Consider the following 22102-nt stretch of genomic DNA (forward strand, 5'->3'; position numbering starts at 1 on the left):
TTCACAAGTTCTGGGGATTAGGGTGTGACACCTTCACAGGGTGGGAAGATGCATTACTTTTCCTGCCAGAAGTATCATGCCATTGAGTACAAGCATATCGATGTGCCTATGGAGAACTATTGTAAGTTTTTACACTGTAGAATGACTTGGTCAGGTTTTCACGTTAGAAGATAACAATGACTGAGGGGTAGATGCAAAGACTCCCAACTGGTCCAGGTAGGAGATGGTGAGGACATGAACCGGAAACAAGGCAATGTGGATGGAGAAAAGGGGGCGTGAGACAGTCATGGCAGAATACAAATATCCAGTCACTCTGAATGTGAAAACTTGGCTGCTTTGCTCTTTTTCTCAGCCTATTCTTTGCTGAATTAGATGGATGGGATGTAATTACTTCTTACCCCATGGGAGGGTTCAAAGACTGAAACTTCCATTCCCTCAGGAAGGGATTTGACTATTTTGGCTGCTTTTGATTTAGGCCCTAGATTTCAAAAGTCATTGAAGTCTGCTGGAAGAGAACCCAGGGCATGGAGAGGGATGAGGCATGGGGATGGGGGAGACTGATGAGAGGGGCCGGAGATGAGCAAGACCAGTTGGGACCCCAGGAGCCTGGGAATTAAACTGGGGGAAGTAGCCCAAGATGGGAAAAAGCCCCATGCCACGAGAACAGGCCTGAGGAGGGATCTGAGTCCTCTTCTACGATGGTCCAGCAATCACTGAGCAAGAACCTCCTGCCAGATGAGGCAGAGACACTCCTGAGCTCACCAAGTCATTTCATGTTCCTCCTGGTCACACAAGGAGTCTACAGTCTCCAGCTCACAGCATTCAGGTGAGACCATGTAACTGGTTCTGGCCAATGGGACTGGATGGAAGTAGCGAGTACCACTTCCAGGCCTGGACTATGAGAAATCATCTGTGCTTGACCCTGCTTCTCTTTTCACTGCACTCTGTGAATCTACAGGATGGAAAGGGCTTGGAGGACACCACCCTGGAAAGCTGCATGATGAGGGGTATGCGCATTGGACTTTGCAAAAGTAAGAAATAAACTTTATTGGATTAAGCCACTGAAGTCTGGGGTATATTGGCTAATGCAGCACTGTCATGAATAAAACATCAATTGATTTTGCTTTTCATCCCCAAGGGAACATCACTATGAGGGCACTGACACCAGACCCAGTGAGTTTACAGTAGGGGGGACATATGAGAAAGAAAGACTTCTCTGGGGTTCCTTCTGATTGTCCCCCGGTTACCCCCTCTGTACCTCAGGATGCCAGTGAGCCCAAGACATGTCAGATCCTGGACACCTAGTAAGATAGTGGGAGTGGTGGGAAGGTCTGGACTGTACTTGGGGGACTGAACTGTATATGCAAATTCTGTGCATGCAAGGGACCTTTGAGGTGGGACCACAGTTACCAACACCTTGGATACACTGTACTATTATTTTTCTAACACTTAAAATTAGAACAAACAGAACCCACATAAACAATGATGGCTGCTTTCATGGACGTAACCCCTGAAGCTGTCTTTGTTTTGTCTCCTCAGCTTTCATTCTGTCCTAGCCTGGCTTCCCCCAGAGCAGAGCCTGAAACAAAGACTTGCCTGCAGGCAGTTTAGTTAGCATGTGGTCTCGGGGAGCCAGAGTAAGGAACCAGAAAGCATAACACAGTAAAGAAAGAAAAAAACTACTTTTTCTTTTATCAAGTTATTCACCACAGTGGGTAATTGGGATTTGATCCCTCCAGGACTTGCTGAGGAGGGATAGACAGTTCCAGAACTGTCCACTGAACAATTTGACCAGGAGAAGTATTTATCCATCACCCACTGGTTGAGGTGGCCCCAGAGGCAATAACCCCCCTGACTTCAGCGATGTGCGTGGGAGCATGCTGAGGAGTCTCCCGAGCAGCTGGAACAGCAGCCCCGGGCAGGCAGTAAAGGATGCTCATAGGGCTGGAGGCAAGGTGCCGGCAGCATGAAGCCATTTGAACCCACATAGCAGTTTGTCAAAGCCACGGGTGCAAACAGCGCTGAGGCTGAGGATGTGAGGCGGGGCCCAACAGGTGTCTGATACACAGCCCCCTTTCCGATGAAATCCTGATTTCTTAAGGGGAATTCTTGGGGGCAGGAATTCATGGTTCTAATCTCCCATTTCTCGGAAACTGAAAGCCAAGGATACAGATCTGTCCTCTGCCTGACTGAAGCTTACCTGGTGGGTAAGTGGATGCCTCTGAGAGGCAGGCTGTACATGCCTCGGAAGGTCCTGGAAGGATCAAGTTCAGTTTCCTACGGTTGTGAGCAACCTGATATCAACCCTTTGCAGTGGCTTGGGCTGGACAAAGGATATTCCTGGACCTTGAATCCTGAGGGAGTGTACCAAGGATGGGGCACTTTAATGATCAGCCTTATACAGTGGTGGCCTCAGCTGCAACATTTGACCAAGGTGATCTGTGTGGGTGATAGTCAGTATTCCCTGCTTCGTCCCTGTCCTTCCTTCTCTCAAATTCCAGCCTCCCTTTGAGCCCACACATTCCTGGTATCCTTCCAACAGATTCTCTTTTCCTTAAGTTAGCAGCAGTCAGACTGATGCAGCGATCACTGAACAGGGCAGAAGACAACGTGGGGAGTGGAGTGGGCTGCAGAAGTAGCATCGTCACCCTCCCCAAACATTCTGTGACCCTCTGCTAGTTTGTGCAACAAATTACTGGATTCGACATCAGGTATGCATTATGTGCATTATGGTACATTTTCAACTAGTATTAAATTGTCTATGGAAACTAGGTTTGGAGGGTAGGGTATAGCCCAGCGGTACAGCACATGCTTAGCATGCTTGAGGCCATGGGTTCAATTCTCAGTACCTCCATTAAAATAAAGAAAAAAGAAAGAAACCTAATTACCTACCCCCCCCCAAAAAAACCCGAAACAAACTAACTAAATAAAATATATATGAAAAAAGAAACTAGCTCTGGAATAATCTTGTTAGAATTAACATTTATTAAGAAATTAGCATTCATATAGCAGATTGTCAATAATAGTCTTATTCTAGAATAAGAGCATATGCTTCTGAATTTATACTGACTAGGCGGTTGTTCTTGGTTCTGCTTCAACCCAGCTTACCTCTAATGACATAATTAAAGAGATATCTGGAAATGTGGACTAAATGCACACATTCATCTCAGTTCTCTCCTAAAACCCTACTCAGCATGATGGTGAAAGAACAAAAAAAAAAAGGTGTACATGTTCAAGGGCAAAGAGAAGGGGAGTGAGTGGAGAACTAGTGACTGATTCATTGATCTGAAGAAAGCTGACACCCAAACCAGCAGTGGGGAAAGTAATAGCCAGAAACAAGCTGATTCATGCTGCAGAACCCTGCGAGGCCCCAAGAATTGGAGGTGCCAGCACCATTGAAGATGAGAATGTAAAGAGATGCTGAACACAGAAGTAATAGTTAAAAGGCTGTGTTTGCAGAAGCTAGACCCCCACCTTCCCCAGCACAGGCCCCAGGCAAACACCCCTGCCCCACCACAGCTGAAGCCAGGAAAGGTCGACCCGACAAGTTTTGGATCCGAGGACAACAGGCACAGCTGAAGTGTGTGGGAGGAGGCCCCGTACTGAAATGACGGGGGCTAAATGTCCCTGTTACAAGGAAGCATCTTACCCTCTAAAAACTTTAGTAGACCATAAGTAATCACTGCCACATATGTTCCAAAATTTTTAATATCAAGTTATCTATTTTAATATAACCTTTCTTAGCTATCACTGCTTAGCTATCAGCCCTCCTAGGACTGAAGCCTGCCTTGCTCTTGATAATCCTTGGCTCTGAGAACAGGGTAAATCTATAACCATGGTGGGAAGGGATAAATTAGGAGTTTGGGATTAAAAACTACACAATACTTGGACCTACTGTATAGCACAGGGAACTATATTCAGTATCTTATAATAATCTATAATGGAAAAGAATCTGAAAAAGGAATCTGTGTATATATATACACATACATATAACTGAATCACTTTGCTGTACACCTGCAATTAACACAACATTGTAAATCAACTATACGTCAATAAAAATACATTTTTAGTTATATAATGGTAGTTATAATACACCTATGACTTACTTTGGTTGTCTATAAAAAGCCACCCATCAAAATTACACTGTGCTCAAAGACAGATTTTCAAGAATTTCATGTTATGGAGTAAATGTTTGTGTCTCCTCAAAATTCATATGTTAAAATCCTAACCCCAGTGTGATGTTGTTGGGAAGTGGGGCTTTGGAGGGTGATTAGATCATGAGGATGGAGCCCTCATGAATGGGATTAGCATCCTTATAAAAGAGACCACAGGGAATTCTCTAGCTCTTTCCTCCAGGTGAGGACACAGCAAGAAGGTGGTGGTCCACATGCTAGAAGAGAGCCCTTGTTAGAAAATGAGCATGCCGGCACCCTGATCTTGGACTTCTAGTTTACAGAATTGAAAGAAATAAATTCCTATTGTTTATAAGCCACCCCATCAATGGCAACTTGTTACAGAAGCCTAAACTGACTAAAATACTTCATTTACAAAACCATAAGTTATTTTATTATTTTCCATGCCTATAGACTTAAATATCAAACAGAATTCTGAATGAAATAGCATCTCTGGATTTTTAAAAAATCAAAGTACTATGGTGTAGAATGCCAACTAATGATGTAGAAGAAATGACAGAACTAGAAATTTGAACCCACCATTGTAATTGATTAAGGCAAGAATCAATGGATGCCAAAACTAGTGGTGAACATGTGGTGAGAAACAAGATATTTATATAGTCTCAAAGCATATCCCCAGAACTACTTATTAATAACAAACAGGAAACAACTTCACAATGGAGGAACCTTAAGCAAGTGATTAAATTTAATATCACAATAATGCAACAAAGCCACATCATGTACTCCCTGTTAGGATGCCTTGCTAGAGATAAAACATCATTGCTGAGTTATTCCTCCCAAATTTACATAATCTGAATAAATAATGAGGGAATATCAAATACTCTTAATTCGCGGAGCATTCTGCAAAATAATTGGCCAGTGCTCTTGAAAAAATGCTAAGGTCATGACAGACAAAGAAAGGCTGAAGGACTGTCACCAATGAAAGGGACTAAGGAGATGTGCAAACTGAATTCAGTGTGTGATCCTGGATTGGATCCTGGGCCAGGAAAATACAAACAGCAATAAAAGGTATTATAGGGATAATTGGTGACATCTGAATACTGGCTGGAAGTAGATAACTGTCATGGTGTCAATGTAGAATTTCCTGATTTGGTTAACTGTACAGTGGTTTTTAAAGAACTGTCCTTGATTTGAGCATTTGCACACTAAAGCATTTAGTGATAAAGGGGCAAGATGTCCACAACTTACTCCCAAATTATTGGGAAAAAATATACACATACAACCATAAAACAAGTGAGGCAAAATGTTTAACAATTAATGAACTTGGGTAAAGGGAATATAGGAGTCCTTGTAATCTTTTTGTAAGTTTGAAATAATACAATACTAAAAGTTTTAAAAAATAAATACACTATAACCAAAAGATTGCCTCCTGGACATAATCTTGTCTAGGTATCATTCGATGATTAAGGGTAATCCCAGTAGATCAATTTATCCTGACATTCACCTTTCCAAACCTAGAGAAAACTCGCTTTCAAACCATATCCAGTGCTATGATCAAAGGTATGACAGCTCCAGACTTCCAGAGCCCAGTGAATATGTAAGCAGGAAGGAGGGAATCAACAAATACATGAATTATTCTTCTGATAAAATTTCTTGCAGGTAGTTTTATGTAGCAATTGCTATAGAACAGTGTGGCAGAATCTGCTAGCTGCCACCTCAATATTCATTCTTCCCTGGCAATAATCCCTCTGATTTTTAGGTAGGGATAGGGTTGCTCACCATAAAGGCTTTATTTTCCAGCTTTCCTTATAGCAAAGTGTGGTTATGTGGCTAAATTCTGACCAAAGAGAATAAAAAGAAAAGTTATATGGCAACTTCTAAGACACTTCTTTAAAAGTATCAGTCATAGGCTCTTTTACCTTTCTTCTTTGTCTATTCTATCATAATATTACCTGGAGTACAGATGTGATGGCTGGATCTCTAGCAGCTATCTTGGGCAATGAAGGCAAAGCCCATACTCTGGGGATAGTGGAACAAAGAGACAAAAGGAAACTGTGTGGGTCTCTGATTAAAAAGAGTTGTCATACTAACTTTGGAATGTCTACCTGGTAAACTATTTTACATGAGGGAAAAATAAACTTCAACTTTAAGTCACTGTTAATTTGAGATTCTACTATTCATCATAAAACAGTATTTTTTTTTAAATAAGCACCTAAGGTCTGACTTAGACTCATAGTTTCTATGAAGTTTTCAGATGGTCCCCTCCATGAGGGTGGATCCCATCAAGGTATCTCTAGAGCCTAGCAGAGTCTTCACATTGTTTCAGTAGATGAATATTTTTTAGAATGAATGAAGATCCTTAAAAAAAATACTCCAAAATGTTGCCTTTGGCATTAGAAAGTCATCCCAATTTGAGATTGTTTTGATAATTATAATTTTCTTCAAAGATCACATTAAATGTATTTCTTTCCCTATAAACCTTTAATCAAAAGCAATACAATCCTTATCTGGTCTTCCAACTTGATAGAATTGTAGAAAGGATTTTATGATTATACTGTATGCTTCCATGGTGTTCTTTTTTTTTAATTTAAAAATTTTCTTTATGTATTTTGGGGGTGGTAATTAGGTTTACTTATTTATATATTTATTTTTAGAGGAGGTACTGGGGATTGAACCCAGGACCTTGTGCATGCTAAGCATGTGATCTATCACTGAACTATACTCTCCCCCTTCATGATGTTCTTCATTAATGGATCAAAAAGTAAAGTGAATCAGGTACCACAGTGTTATGCCACAGGAACAAACAACTCCAAAATCTCACTAGTTTAAAATCACAAAGAGTTACTTCTGGTCAGTGGGAGGCCCTGCTCCATTATCTTCCTTGTTCAGACTGATGGACTCTCCTCCATCCAGACATGGGGGAAAGAAACATGACAAATTGCCCATTGGTCCTTAAGGCTTTCATTTAGAAACAAGGCATATTGCTTCCATTCATACATCACAAGGCGACACTTGACTTCCAGTGACAGGCAGGAAGTGCACTCTGCCATGTACCCACTCAGGGTGGGCATCCCAGAATCACCGGAGAACACTAATGAGTACCAGATAAAGCATTTCACAATTAATTCTGTGCTCATGGCTTCTCGTCTCAGTCTTCTCCTGAATTTGCTTTCAATAATTTTAAAAGCTAAGACAGATTTGGTTGGTTAATAGAATGAGCCATTTATCATGATTATGGACAGTGAAATTTTCCTAAAGAGACAGAGGATTGACTCTGATGCTTCTCATCTGCCAGTGTTTGCTTGTGACTTCTTGATGATGGAACAAGAAACAGTGTTTCATAGTGTGACCATGTTATCTCAGATCAGTGGTTCATGGAGCGTGCAGGACTTCCAGGGAATCTCTGGAATTCAGTTAAGGGTTCATAAAATGATTTCTTTCCCAAACATATTTGTTTGAGGCCAGATTTTTTTCATATAGTTCAACCAAGACAACATACAGCAACAGATTGAATGTAGAGCAGATGTGAGAATCCAGTCATTTTCAACAAAGTCAGACATTAAAGAGATTTGCAGAAGAAATTAGTTCTGGAAAATACAGTTATTTTTATATAAAAACATATTTTATATTAATATGCAATGGATAACTGTTATCCATTAATCCATTAAGGAATTATCCATTCCTTAATTATCCATTATCCATTAAGGAATTAATAATTGTGTATGTATAGTTTAAAATGTTCTCAGTTTTAATTTTTTACACAGTAAATGTTGTTAGATATAATCTACATAAAGTAAAGGTCTTTGGGGCCTTCAGTAATTTTTGTTTTAACTTTTAATTTTGAAATAATTATCCTCAATAATTTTTAAGAGTTTAAAGGAGTCCTAAGACTAAAAGGCTTAAGAACCACTGCCTTAGACAATATGCTACTTGGTAATGTCAATTTGATCTTTCAGAGGAGAGAACTAGTAAACATTTTCTCTACAATGAAGATTTTAAGGATCAGTGAGATAAGAGAAGCAGTTTGTATTTACCTACACAACGAGCACTGTGTTGTGAATACTCATCCTGCTGCTGGGAAGAGTGGTTTGACTGTCTACATTGAAATACCAAGTCAACTGTATATTTGGATTACAATAGAGTATGTTCAGTTAATCTACTGAATGTTACCTGAGAATAGAACTAGTCACTGAATGAAGATAAACACAGATGCAAATAACTAAAACTCACTTAAAATGAGGCTAACATTAAAAATAAGAAAATTCATATTTTCATATGAGAAGTCTAGTTGTTGGATATTTCCACAGATGATTATTTGACAACTTCAACAGTGTCAAAACTTTCCTAGGATCTTTACACCCTTCCAACCTGCTGGTTTTGGGATCTTGGCTCATATAAGCTCTTATGAGCCCCAAATCCTGATATCAAAACTAAACAGAAGATCAAGAACATGGAAGCGTGGCATATTTCCCCCCATCATTTTCTTTTAGGAAGCAAGAAAGACTTTTCATGGAAGCACCATGCCACTATAACATTGACTCCTTTTCAAATATCTTTGGTCAGAATTGAATCATGTGACTGCTCAAACCAATCACTGGCGAGTGGAGTTGAGGTTACCAATTGGCTTAGACCAATCATGATTCTCTGTGGAAGGCTGAGGAAGGACCTAGCTCTTCCAAAGCATTTAACTTCTTCATATCTGCACGACATTGGGGTTCTTTTTAGCAAGAAGTGTGTGGGGTTAGGGAATAGCTATGGGATAGGCAAGCAGTAGATTCTTGCACAATCTGTGTCTCATTGTGAAATGTCCCATTGTGGTAACCCAGACTATTATGGTAATTGATGAAATTCAGAGAAGTTTTATAAAGATCATATTTGCCTGTTTTCCCTCTTTTAATTAATCAGTAGTCATTGAGAACCTAATGAATGCCTAGCAGCATTAAAGAAAAAGTCTCAGTTCCTTAAATTTTTATCGATTGTTCAGTTCTTAGCTTGTAGTCTTCTACAATTCATTCAAAGTAACAAAAAGTCAATTCTACTCAGTTTAATACTACCATATTTTTGTTTCGTTACTTAAATTATTGCACACGTCACTGCTGGCAAGTATTATCACGCCTTTTAAACTCAACACTTTCAGTTACAATTTGACTCTCCATTACATTGGGAGCATTTATATTTTAAAAGAATTAAATTTCATTCTATAGTCCAAGTAATTCTCTAAGTAATTAATAAAAGTCAGAAATATATACAGAAAAATACTACTTAATGTGTCTTTCTTTTTCTGTAATAACCCACACACCAGCTGTCTGGTCTCTCACTAACAGCAGAGACAACTGGAGCAGATATGCATTTTCTGCTATGACTTTGTATGGTCTGGCCATAGCAGGAACGACTTATAGATCATTTAGGAATTAGTCCACTGTCATTTTTCTTTCAAGGTTCAACTTAAATGTCATCTTACTGAGATGTTCCCTGACCACCTTGTTTAAAAGAAGCCTCCTCCAATTACGTTTTATAAATCACACTTCTAATCCTGTGTATTGCACTCTGGCAAACCTATAATTATCTTGTTCATGCATTTGTTTATTTTCTGTTTCCCAACTAGAATACAAGCACCACGAGAGCTGGAAAACCTGTTGGTTTTATTTTACACTTCATGCTCAAAACTTAATACAATGCCTGGCACATAGTGGTCAAAAGATAATTGAATCACTTTTTTTGAATCATCTCTTTATTTTGTGTTATATTCTGAAAGCAAAATTTAAAACTAAACGTGGTGTTTGTCATATTTTGGCCACTGATACTTACTAATATATGATATTAAAATTGCATACTTAATGGGCATTTAACATAAGGTGTCAGATGTGGTAAAATAGTTTTATAATAGGACAGGTAAATCTATTTGTATGTAAAATGGATACCTTTTTATATACTGTATTTTTATTTTGTATAATTTATTAGGTATGAGGAATTAACCTATTTGAGGCAAACACAGAAGTTTGGAAATGTCAAGAAGTGAAGACATCCAAGAACTCATAAGACTTAATTTATCGAAATCTAGACTTTGGCAAATATTTTGTATCCTCAAAATATTTTGAATACTCCTTTTGTATACTTTGAATGGGAACCATCTCTCACGAACTTGCATTGTGGTTTTAATAATATACGTCCAACTGTAACTATAATATAAAACACGGAATATTTTAGGCCATTAAATATTATACTTCTTTGTTACTGAAGGAGGATGATGAAATCTGGCTGTTTTCAACGGAGATATTCCCATGTATGAGTGTGATTAGCACAGACTTGCTAAATCTCTCTCTGAGCCATCTGTGAGCACCTTCTTGATTTAAAACAACACACGCTAGCTCTGCTCAGTTCTTAGTTTTTACCACAACTGCTATCTTTATCTTAAACCTGGGAAGATTCTCAAATGCCTGATGTTTGGAAACACCACCTTTCACTGAGAATCTGATCCTCAAATTGAAAAAAGTTGATTTCTATTAAGTCAATTATCTCAAATGAGATTTTACTGGCAGAAAATGTTGACCATAGAAGTGCCAATCTGACTGTAAGGGTCACAAAAGGAGTATTGCAGCTTACTTTTAAGTTTAGAACACACTCATGTGTTTAATTTTCTAATAATGCAAAATAAAATTCCTAGTCAGTTGAGGACACTTGCTTGGTCTTTGGTTCAATCTCAAGTTAGAGTGATGCAAATGCTCCTTTTATAATGGCCTCAGTGTGAGGTCCTGGGTTCTGGCAAATCAGCAGTAGTGGAGTTTTGCTGACAAAGGCCTGACAGATAGTTTGTCACTGCACTCGATGCTTTGGAAGCTGAGGTCCTTATTGCAGACCCAAGACGATTTTTTTCTAAAGAACTTGCTCTGATTGCCGTGGACCAGGGCATCCACATGGAGCCTCAGGGAGACTGTCCAGAGACCAGTGTAAATACAACGTCTGCTTTAAATGAATTCTCAAGTTATCACAGACATTACAGCAATCACTTTTTCTACCAAAGGTGCATATTTTTGAAAACCAGCAAATCAGAAACATCTAAACTAGGCTTGATTCTGACTGTGGTGTTTAGTTCTTCAAGCCTGGGCTGAGTCTGGTTAGGAATCTGTCCTTTCATGTCATACTTAAAGTTTTTGAATTGAGCTATACTTTTTGTACACCATAACATTCACCAATTTTAACTGCAATTTAATAATATTTAGTAAATTGCAGAGTTGTGCAACTATCACTACAATCCAGTTTTAGAACGTTAACATCCCTTCAAATAGATCCCTCATGCATAATACGTTTAGGGTTTTGTCTTGCATTTTTCACTTTTCTGTGTAAGAACACAATTACATCATCGAAATAAACCACCGAAAATGTTAATAAGTTTGATTCTGGTGGCATTCAGACACAAATAAATAATTTTCCCAGAAAGGAGCACATTTTGTATGGATAATCTTTTTAAAAGGAGTCTAGCTATGTAGGCAGATATTACAGTTTAAAAAAAATAATATTCATAAAATCATGGCTAAAAGGAGCCATGTAGGAACCGAGACTGGCCCTGCTTTGGCACAAGTGAAAGCAGCCTCATTCAGGAGGCCCGTGGTGACCACAGCAGCTGGGAGCCACCGACACCCCCTCACTCCTTCACGCTGCTGTTTCTCACCTCAGTCTCCAAGTGGAGAAGATGTCATACCCGAGTTGAAGTCATCCCATCCATGGAAAAGAGCAGGGAAACATTGGGTCACATTCAAAATGGGAACCTAGTTCGAGCTCTAATATTTCTTTTCATTGCTTATCATTTTCTGGGTAAGACAGAAGCATCTTTCCATTGTTTTTCTGTGGTCTTGATTTTTTCCCTTCTTTCTTCTCAGGAACCCTCACCCAGCACTCTTTCTCCAGGACATCTTTCATCTTATAGTCATTCAAAAATCCAAAGATTAAAAAAAAAAGCATGTTGGGTACACATGCATCATGTGTAAGGTGAATTTGTAACATTTTCTTTTAGTAAAATGTAAAAGCTGGTGGCTTAAATGTCTGTTGGAATGGAAGCTCCAGGAAGGTAGGGAGTTTTGTCCGTTTTGTTCACTGACACATCCCATGCACCCCGAACAGTGCCTGGTACATAGCAGGTGTTCAATAAATACTTGCTGTATGAATTAAGGTTTTTTATTATTCTAATCATACTTTTAATCTTCATTGATGTGTTATGGAAAGCATGTTGATATGTTATATAAAGCCCACATGTTAGAAATGGATCATTTCCTAGAAACATGCAACCTACCAAAGTTGAATTATGAAAAAATAGAAAATCTGAGCGGACCAATCACCAGTAACGTGGGTGACTCAGTAAACAAAAACCTCCCAAGTGAACAGCCATAGAAATGAAGGAGATTCTGACCTTTGTAACAATATGAATGGGCGTTGAGGGTGTTAGGCTAAGTGAAATGAGTCAGACAAAGATTAAGTACCATGTAATCTCACTTACATGTGGTACCTGAAAAAAAAATCAACCCCCCCAAAAAACAAACTCATAGGTATAGAAAACAGACTGGCTGTTGTCAGAGGTGGAGGGGGCCGTGGGTGGATGGGACGAAGGTGGTTGAAAGATACAGTCTTCAAGTTAGAAAATAAGGAAGTCCTAGGAATGTAATGTACAGCCTGGTGACTACAGCTAATAATACTGTCTTGTATATTTGAAAGTTACTAAGAGAATAAATCTTGAAAGTTTTCGTATATGTATGTTAATGTATAACTGAAAAATTGTGCTCAATGCTGGAATTTGACAAAACATTGTAAAAAGACTATACCTCAATAAAAAATGTTTTAAAAAATGAAAAAAAAGTTCTCATCGCAAGAAAAAAGAAGTTCTGTAACTATGTGTGGTGATGGATGTTAATGAAACTTATTGTGATGATAATTTTGCAATATATATACATTGAGTCATTATGCTGTACATTTCAAAAGAATATAATTTTATATGTGAATTATCTCAATTTAAAAAGCACATAATTTAAATGTACTAGTGATCTCATATAGAATTCTAAAATTAATTTAAAATGTAACAAGAATATTGACTGGTCATTGCCACAATGGAGATCAGCTTCAATGTCTGTATAAATAGGTGGCATAAATGGAAGAAATTTATAAATGGAATATTTAGGATCTCCCAGCTCTAATCATTCATATTTCTGTTCCTCAGTTTACCAAAATACAATTAAGTATAAATCTTGCCCTATTTTTATCAATTGGTTCTCCCTTTTTTCCTTATAGAAATTAATTCTCTCTTTTTTTCCCCCACTATTTTAAGACAATTGGCATTTTCTTGGATTTATGTCTCATTACATTCCACCCATCCTTCCCCACATCAGATCTAGTCACCCTCATTAAACTTGTTTCTTGAGTGTTCCCAGACCTGGATTACTACCATCACTGAGCGGCACGCTCCAGCCTCAGGAGATTCCTCCCCAAGGCTATGGCTTTCCAAGCTTCCTTCCTTCTATGGGACCATGAGCCCATCATCCAGTGTCCTCTCTCTAGAGGCTTCTCCCCTCCTTCTTCTTCTCTTCATCTTATAAACATTCTCCTGCCTCTTGCACCCTAAAAACAAAACCCCTTGACTGACCCAGCAGTCCCCTTCTCTCTCTTTTCTCCTGTACACGGGTAACCTCATCCCACTGTTTTTATTTTTTCACCTCTAGAGCTCAACTTACTGTAAAAAAGCTTCCATACACACACTCAAGATTTTTTTTTACAGGTACTTAAAACCCCTTCATTGCCACAGTTAATTAACATGTGTCTTTATCTTGTTTGACTCCTTGGTGGCACTTAATATCTTGGGCCTTTCCTTCCTTGCTGGAATTCTTTCATCCCATGTTTCCACCACACTTGTTCTGTAAATGCTCCTTCTACACCTTCCCCATTCCTTTACCCAGAGGGTTTGTTTGTTTATTTGTTTTGTTTTATGATTTTTTTTGCATACTCTCTCACTTGAAAATCAAATGTTGCTTTCCAGAGCTCTGTCCTTGGTTCTGTTGTCAAGCTTACCAAATTTCTATGGGAGAACTAATTAATTACTGTCATTTTAATTTCTGCTTCCTTTTTAACAATTCCCACATTTAAATCTTTAGCCCTAAAATCTCTCCTAAACTCCAGATCTCATATTTCCGGTTGTCCTCTGGATATTTTCTCAATGTATGTTTTCCTAAGCCTTCTAAAATGTATTAATTTTATTCCCTTCCCCCTATGTTATGACAACTTGCAATGTTCCAGAGGAAAGAGTCTCCACAGGCTTCTGTCCTTCAGTGAAGATGATGTGCAGTGATCTCCCACCAAGCAAAAAGAAACATATAACTTAAGTGAGAAACAAAGCTCTATTATTTTACAATTGTGAGAGTTTGGAGTCATTTGTTATTGCCGTCTAGCCTAGCCCAACCTGACTGATTCAAGATCCCAAACCAAATTGATTGTTTTTTTCCTTGAGCACTATTAACAGAAAAAAGAACATAAAAGCATCTCACCTGCTCTTCCTCCCACGTCCCATTTTCTGCATCTTTCTTTGAGCCATCACCATCTACCCACCTCAGCAGGCTACAAACTTGGAAACACATGTAGACTTCACTTTCACGTCTACCCACATTTTAGGATTCAGGTAGTCCTGGAGGTTCTATTTCTAAGTATCCTTCAAATACATTCTTTCACTCCCATCCTTAGTACATAGCTTCTCATTATCTGTTCCCTGAACTACTGCTAGGAGTTTGTAAATGACTTCCTTGTCTCCAGGATCAGACTTCCCTAAATCTGTCTTCCCTGTATGTGGCTGCCAGAGTGACTGTTATAAAATGAAAACTTTGATCACTCCACTTTCCTGCTTAAAATCTCTCACCTGTGCTTCCAGAACAAAGCTGAAATGTTTTAACATGGTATATTTGACTCTCAATAGTCCTAGCCCCTTCTATCTCTTCAGCCACATCTCTGCTTCAGCAGTACCCCAGCCCTGGAAGCACTGTTCCTTCTGCTCCCACTCCTGCACCACACACACAGACTACACTATTTCTCAACTGATCCTTCTAGAAATCCCAATTTAGGTTTCTTTTACTTTAAGAAGGCTTTCTGGGTTGTCCCAAAAAGACTTATCAATTCTCTCCCTTGTACTACTTCTCTGCTTAAAATGTGCTTTTGTTATTGAATGTGGCAATTAAAAAAAAAACCTTCCTTAAGTGGCTATTGTGATGGCCATAGATCACAATGACAGTAATCCTCTTGAGAATAGGGAGATATCTTATTCACAATTATATCTGGAAAGCACCCCAGTTAGCACAATACAGACATCTTAACGATGTTTACAAAACTGAAATGATAAGCCATTTCATCAGATAGCTTAGTATTTGTTAAGGGCTTCTATTTTTTATATAGCTTAGAATTTGGTGAGAGCTTACTGTGTGTCAGGCACTGTAGCAAGCATTCTGTAAGTTTTGTTTTATTTAGCCTAACCATAATTCTAGGGCCCTGAGACATGCATTAGATACCTATCCTTACTGATTTCATTAACTGAAACAAACCATATCTCACCTTCCTGATCATTATAGGCCCTGGGGTATTAATTAGAAGGATTACTTTCTTACGCAGTAACTGAAAGAATAACAGAGACGCTGTTGCTTACTTTCGGGGTTTGTATCCACAACTTTCAAGAGAAAGTTCAGCTCTGTTATTCAAAATATTTTGAGTAAAAATTATGACTTTTATATATCATCTTTCCTTTGAAGCATAACATTTTTTTTAACCAAGTTTAATGGACCTTCGTGGTAAGTAAGGGGTAACTTAAATAAGAGAAAAAGGCACAGAGAGGCTGACTAACTTGTCCCACATCATAACTTTCCAAGATTTCATTATTATTCTACACACACCCAACACCCACGAAAGACATTTCTAATTATCATTGAGTGACAGAATGCCAACAGTCACAGAATTGTACAAATGAAACTCAAGACTTATCTTCGGAGGAAGATAAGGACCTGGGGAAAATCACAAAGATTCAGGAAGAGAGAGCAGAGATACATGCCCAAATCGCACGGCTCCAGTCTTTGGCCCTCTAGGTTGGAACACTCAGTCTTTCACAATCCAACTCTTGGGAATCTTTTATCTTCAATTAGTAACAGCAGATTAGGAAACTAGTCCTTCAATACGTTAAAGAAACAAACCCCCCAAATCTGATCTTCCTTTTGTAAGAAGTCCAGAATCAGCTGTATTTGCCGAAGGCCAAAAGTGGTGAGACTGGGCCAGTCAAGCAATTAGCTGCCACTTGGTCTTTTTTTGCAGAAATACACAAAACGTGTAGAATTGCTTAATTTTAACCCCTCCTAGTCTCTTCACTTAGAATTTGTCTGCTCGGGCGAACGCTGTCCCCCACTCCCCGCAGCCAAGTGTCGAAGAGCGATTAACACTCTCTCGGCAAACCGCTTCCCGGGCCATTTGGGCATTGCACGCGTTCGCCCCGGGGTTCAGGCCGCGACGCCTTCACGCGCTCCCTTTTTGTTTACGCGGCCGGCAGGGGAGAGATGGGCGGAGAGGGCGCGAGCGTGTAAAGATGCAGCGGGCCGCGGGAGCTATATAAGGCTCGGGCTCCGGCCTGGTGGGTGCCAGGGGCCAGCCTGCCCATGGAGATCCCGGAGCGCACGGAGAGCCGAGCCGGCCAGTGCGCGCGACGCGGCCGCCAACCGCCCGCAGCCCCCGACCGCCCGACGCGGCGCGGGGGCGCGGACTCCGGGTACCGCGCCTCTGCCCCGCCCTGCGCCTCCCCCACCCCATCCCTCGCGCCCGCGCCTCCCCAGCTCCTCCCCTCGGCTCTCCGCCCCTACACCCTCCCGGCCCTCGCTCGGCTGCGGTCGGTTCTCGCGGGTCTGGGCTCACGTCTCCTCTGCGCGTTTTGTGCTCCCCACCTCGCAGATCCGCAGGCTTCTGGAGACCGTGGGTGGACAACCGGGGCGAGAAGGCGGAGGAGGCGCCGCAGCAGGCCGCGGAGGCGGTGAGTGAGCCACGCGAGGCGGGCCGCGCCTGCCAGCCGCGCAGTTGATCCACCAGGGCTGGGTACGCGTGGCCCCAGGGAGCACTCGCGCCTGGCCTGCCCCTCGCTTAAGGTCGCGCCTGCTGGTGGCAGTACCGGTGGCCCTGTCGGTGCTGATGCGGCGAGTGCGTCCTCCGGAGCAACTGGAATGCACAGATTGGGCCCGGAGCAAGGCTCCTGAGAGCCCCGGGGTCACATTGCCTGCAGGCGCGAGAAACGCTTGGTCGTCTGGGTTTCCAGCTTTTAGAAGAAGGTGAGTAATAACTGCGATTCATCTCCTTACACCCCCAGATTCCCGATGGCCCCGGAATAACGGACGCCTCAGGAAAGCTTTCCCGATACAAACACCCCGTCAGGTGAGTGAAGGCCTTACTGGGGGTCTCCTGCGCCTGCAGCCCCAGGGAAGAGCCTGGGGCATCACATAGCCCAGCTCAAACTCTGGCCCTGAAGTCTTTCTGTCTGGGAAAATCTATCTACAATGTTTATCTTCCTAGTACCAGAGGTCCTTTACTCATCAAACTGATAAAATGTAGGAGCCCATGTTCTCACCTAAAAGAACTGTTTATCAGTGCACACTCGGTAAACACTTGAAGAAATATTATAAAGTGGGAAAGTGGGTAGTATTGATAAAAGTAGGACGGTGACATCTTGTGCGTGCAAAGCAATTTTTCCTACTGCCAAAGAGTTCATGTGAAACTGACTTCACACCAGGCGGAGTATGTATATTCTTATTCTCTTGCAAACCAGAAGAAAAAATGGTGTTCACAATTGCGGATTACAGCAAATCGAACAAATCGAGCTTGAGATGTAAGAGAAAATGGAAATGTGATGAAAATCCTAAAGATTATTAAGGATCATAAAAGGGATCAAAAGTTATCTGACCTAACAAGGAGGAGCTGGTTTACTGTTCCTTGCTACAGAAAGTCAGCCTTTCTGCAAGATTCTTTGTAGCTTTTAATCAAGTGAAAGTTTAATTCTGCAGTTGCCTGCTTCAGCCAGCTGTTAAATGAAGAGCTATATGTTTGTAGGACATGTATGTGTTTATAAGAGCACATAGTAGTCAATACATGTTGATTAATTTCCTGCCCTGTGCTAGCACTGGTGAAGGACTCAAGTTGAAAATAACCACAGCCCCTTGAAAGTGTTGCAATAGTTTAGTTTGGTCAGTTTTATGCCTAACTGCCAGAGGGAGTAGGGAAGAGGCAGGGAAGTATGTATCATAGGTGTGATTACCTGACTGAGTCTTGAAGTTAGCCAGATGGATGGTAGGTTGGGGAAGTGGTGGGGCAAAAAAAAAAAAAAAAAAAAAGCACAGAAAAGAGAACAGCATGGTTCCTTCTGGGACCATCAAGGAATTAGAATTTGGGTGTGTGAAGCTGTGGTCATTCCAGCAGGGGAGCCAGATGCCAGATCTTCTATACCTTGCACAGATGTTGTACAAGAATTTTGTTCTGATCATGTATGTGGCATTGGGAATGCATGAACTTTACTCTGTAAGTGGTACTAGGGGTTACTCAAGGGATTTTAACCAGAAGAATAGTGTGATCAGAACTATGTTTCAGAACAATCACTAAAGAAATGGTATGAAGGCTTAGAACACCAAAGGTGAAACTGGAAGTTATTGCAATTCAGACAAGAAATGATAAAGAGCCATTCTAAGGCACTGGAAATGGGGATGGGACTGGGTGAATTTGGGGAATACTTAGGTGACAGAATAGATTAGGCTTATAATGTATTGGATACAGTAGTTAAAGAAGAGGTAGAAAGACAGAATGGCTCCCAAGTTGGTGGCTGATGACCAGGTGAACGCTGTACCAAAAGAATGGAAATTAGTGCTTAAAACAGATCTGGGGAACAAGATAATGAATCAGATTTCCCTTTATCATGTTTATTATGCCTGTGGAGCCTTCAAATAGGTATATCCAGTAGAGAGCTGCATATATAGGCCAGAGGTCATAGTTAAGTTCTTTGGCAAATAAACAATTGGAGAAATCATGGCAGTGGGTCAGGTCATCTGGAGGAGTGAGAGATGAGAGATGCTCAGTCTTGATAAAACACTGGGGGAAGGCCAACATCTAATCTGCATGCAAAGAGAGATTCACAAGGATGGCTGGGAAGAATTACTCAGAATAGGGGGAAATTCAGGGAAGTATGAAGTCCCTGGAAGAAAAATGGTCACTGAGAGATTCCAGAGAGAGAGTGTGTGCTATTTAGAGAGTGTGACAATTAAACTACATTTTTTTGGGTTTGGTAGTTTCAGTTACACATTAGAAAATCAGTTGTTTCCTATATAAGCAATTCCTTTCTTTTCTGAACTACTGTAGCAGTATCTTTGTATTTCTCTCAAGTTTATTTTTATTAGGTTCTGTCTTGAGTAATATTGTGTGTTTCTGATTCTTTTTACTCCATTGTTAATTTCTTGAGGGTTGGGACCATGGTTTGTTCATCTTTGAATTACGAATTATGTTTGGGACAAGAGGTCCCTAAAATGTTTATTAAATGACAAATTACTGATGGTTGTTTATTTAGGCACCAAATTTGTAAATTAAAAACAAACTATTTGGCTAGCAACATTTATAAACTACATTGCCTTTTAAAATGAAGTATACTGAACATAATGTAACCTTTTCTTTGTTAGAATCAATCTATTATATGGGTGCATGGGACTGTTTATTGTACACTAAAATGACTGCACTGTAATTGGTGATTCAGCCTTGTCCTTCTTTTATTTTGCTTGGATGAAAAATAATAGAAGACCAGATGGCTAGATTAATAGTTGTCAGAAATTTGAAATTTTGAGGTAATCACATTTACATGCAACTTAAGTTGTATAAAACCAGTATCATTCACAATATCTCAATATGTTGTTCCCAAATTTAGTTGGGTAGGGAAAGGGGAGAGAGATGGGATCAAAGTTGGGGTCAGAGGTAAGCTTTTTAAAATGTTGCTTTTTTAAATTTTCTGAACTTGCTTTGGCTACATCTGTAACTAAGAGCTAAGTCTGATTTTCAAGCAAGATACTAGGTAATTTCTGCCTTGGTGTAAGGTGCAGAATATTTTGTCATCTTTATAAAGTTGGCTATTATCACAGTTTTTAATGTCCTGGTAGGATTTATTTTTTTCCCCAAAGGAATTTGAAAATTGGAAGACAAACCATCTATATTTTGTGAGAATAAATGTACCCATAATGCCTGACATAAGCTAAATGTTGATCTTATGCACTTCAAGGATTCAGTGTGAATTTGTTTGACCCAATTTACAGCTTGGATAAAGGTTTAAAATAATCAACCAGTTACTGATATTTTGTCAAGTAGACTCCATGAAAGCTCTGTTAGTAGCATTTAAAACTCTCTATCTAAATGCATAAACCAGTTGTTAAATATATGGAGCTCTTGAAATTTGAACATTTCATGAGCATAAGGATTCTGAATGTGAAAAAAGTAAAGCATATTATGTTGTCTGCTTCTTACAGACTGTTTTGGCCAAAATCAAAGTGTTATGATTACTTATATCAAGAAGCAGAAGCTCTTCTGAAAAATTTTCCAATTCAAGCCACAATTTCAATTTATGAAGATTCTGATAGTGAAGAAGAAATTGAGGAGCTGATCTGTGAAAATTAGTCTAATTATTTTGATGACATTCAAAGCTTGTAGGTACAAATTAGATTAGTGTACAAATGTATCATAATTCGTATAAACTAATTTATTTGTATATAAATTATTAATAAAATGAAATATTTACTATGGGAGTTTGGCTTTTTTTATCCCTACACTATAATTCAGTGTTGGAATTTAAAGATAGGTTCCACTTACAAATGTCTTGACTGTACTGTAAACATTTGGGGCTTACAAAAGATAATTTGGATCTCTTCATCAAATTACAAATTTATCTTTAGTTATAATTTTGAAAATGTTTATATATGACTTGTCAAAGAATGACATTATTTAATTTTCAAGACTGAATCTTGTAACAGCTGATATTTCCTATTGATCCCCATTGGATGTTGTAGTTACAAATGAATATTATCTTATTAGATAATGAGGAAAAGCACCTTATGTTACCAATCGCACATTATTATTATGTATTAGCTAGCAGATGGTGAAAAATGTAAATCATTTTCTATAATTGAGATTGGGAATCAATGTTAGGGCTATTAAGTTTTACAGATTTTAATGAATGATGAGTCAAGTAATTCTGACGTTAACACTCTTCTGCTGTCCTTAAATCCAGAAGTAAAATAGCAGAGGTTTTCAGTCCTTATAGCACTACATTGAGGGATTCGCCATAATTAAAACAAAACATCTAAGTGGATGTGGCTTACATGGAGTCTAAAAAAGGGGATCCCAAAGGCCAGAATTTGATAGTATTTTTACATTTCTGTCCATAAGGGAGCTAAGAAATTTGCAGATAGGAAACATTCTCCAGCAGCATTACCTTCTGTTGCTCTTGTTCCCTGCTCCTGATACTCTCATGTAAAAATTTTCTCATGGGAAGTGAAATAAGACATTCTTTGTGATTACATTTTTTCAAAACATAGACTCAGAGAAGAATACATCATTTAATGAAAGAGAAAGCAGGAGCACTTTGCATGGTAAAGGTAATATTGTAAGCTATGATCATGAAATTCTTTTAGCTCAGATATAATCTTTTCAATCTCAAGCAATTGAAATACACATTTCCACTGCAAATGATATGAGCAGAGGTGAATGCCAGAGATGGTTGTCTAGCTAAGAAATGCCCCTTACTTGAATGACTACATGCATTTGCACACTTTTCCTTCTAATTGTAAAGATACTACAAACACTGATTTACCGCCACGTTAAGGACAAGGCAATTGAAATAGCGCAAGTTCAAACCATGTTTCAGAGTCAGGATAAGTTAGTCATGGCAGGAGGATGGAGAA

The 22102-nt window shown here is 39.5% G+C and overlaps 1 protein-coding gene across 1 annotated transcript; it reads left to right on the plus strand.

The window, feature by feature from the left end:
- The first annotated feature begins 16792 nt into the window (after nt 1-16792).
- On the plus strand, nt 16793-20947 carry RIPPLY2 (ripply transcriptional repressor 2). Its single transcript, XM_072966330.1, has 4 exons — nt 16793-16902; nt 17082-17160; nt 17491-17555; nt 20672-20947. The coding sequence occupies exons 1-4, from the start codon at nt 16793-16795 to the stop codon at nt 20817-20819; spliced, it is 402 nt and encodes a 133-aa protein (XP_072822431.1). The 3' UTR covers nt 20820-20947.
- Nucleotides 20948-22102: the final 1155 nt, after the last annotated feature.

This window comes from Vicugna pacos, chromosome 8, assembly GCF_048564905.1.
Source record: "Vicugna pacos chromosome 8, VicPac4, whole genome shotgun sequence".
NCBI classification, from domain to species: Eukaryota; Metazoa; Chordata; class Mammalia; order Artiodactyla; family Camelidae; genus Vicugna; species Vicugna pacos.

Excerpts from the sequence above, each read along its gene's own strand:
- RIPPLY2 (XM_072966330.1), top strand. The coding sequence starts at position 16,793 with ATGGAGATCCCGGAGCGCACGGAGAGCCGAGCCGGCCAGTGCGCGCGA. Across the intron at positions 16,903-17,081 it reads CGCGGGGGCGCGGACTCCGG|ATCCGCAGGCTTCTGGAGAC; the intron begins GTACCGCGCCTC and ends CCCACCTCGCAG. Across the intron at positions 17,556-20,671 it reads CGATACAAACACCCCGTCAG|ACTGTTTTGGCCAAAATCAA; the intron begins GTGAGTGAAGGC and ends TGCTTCTTACAG.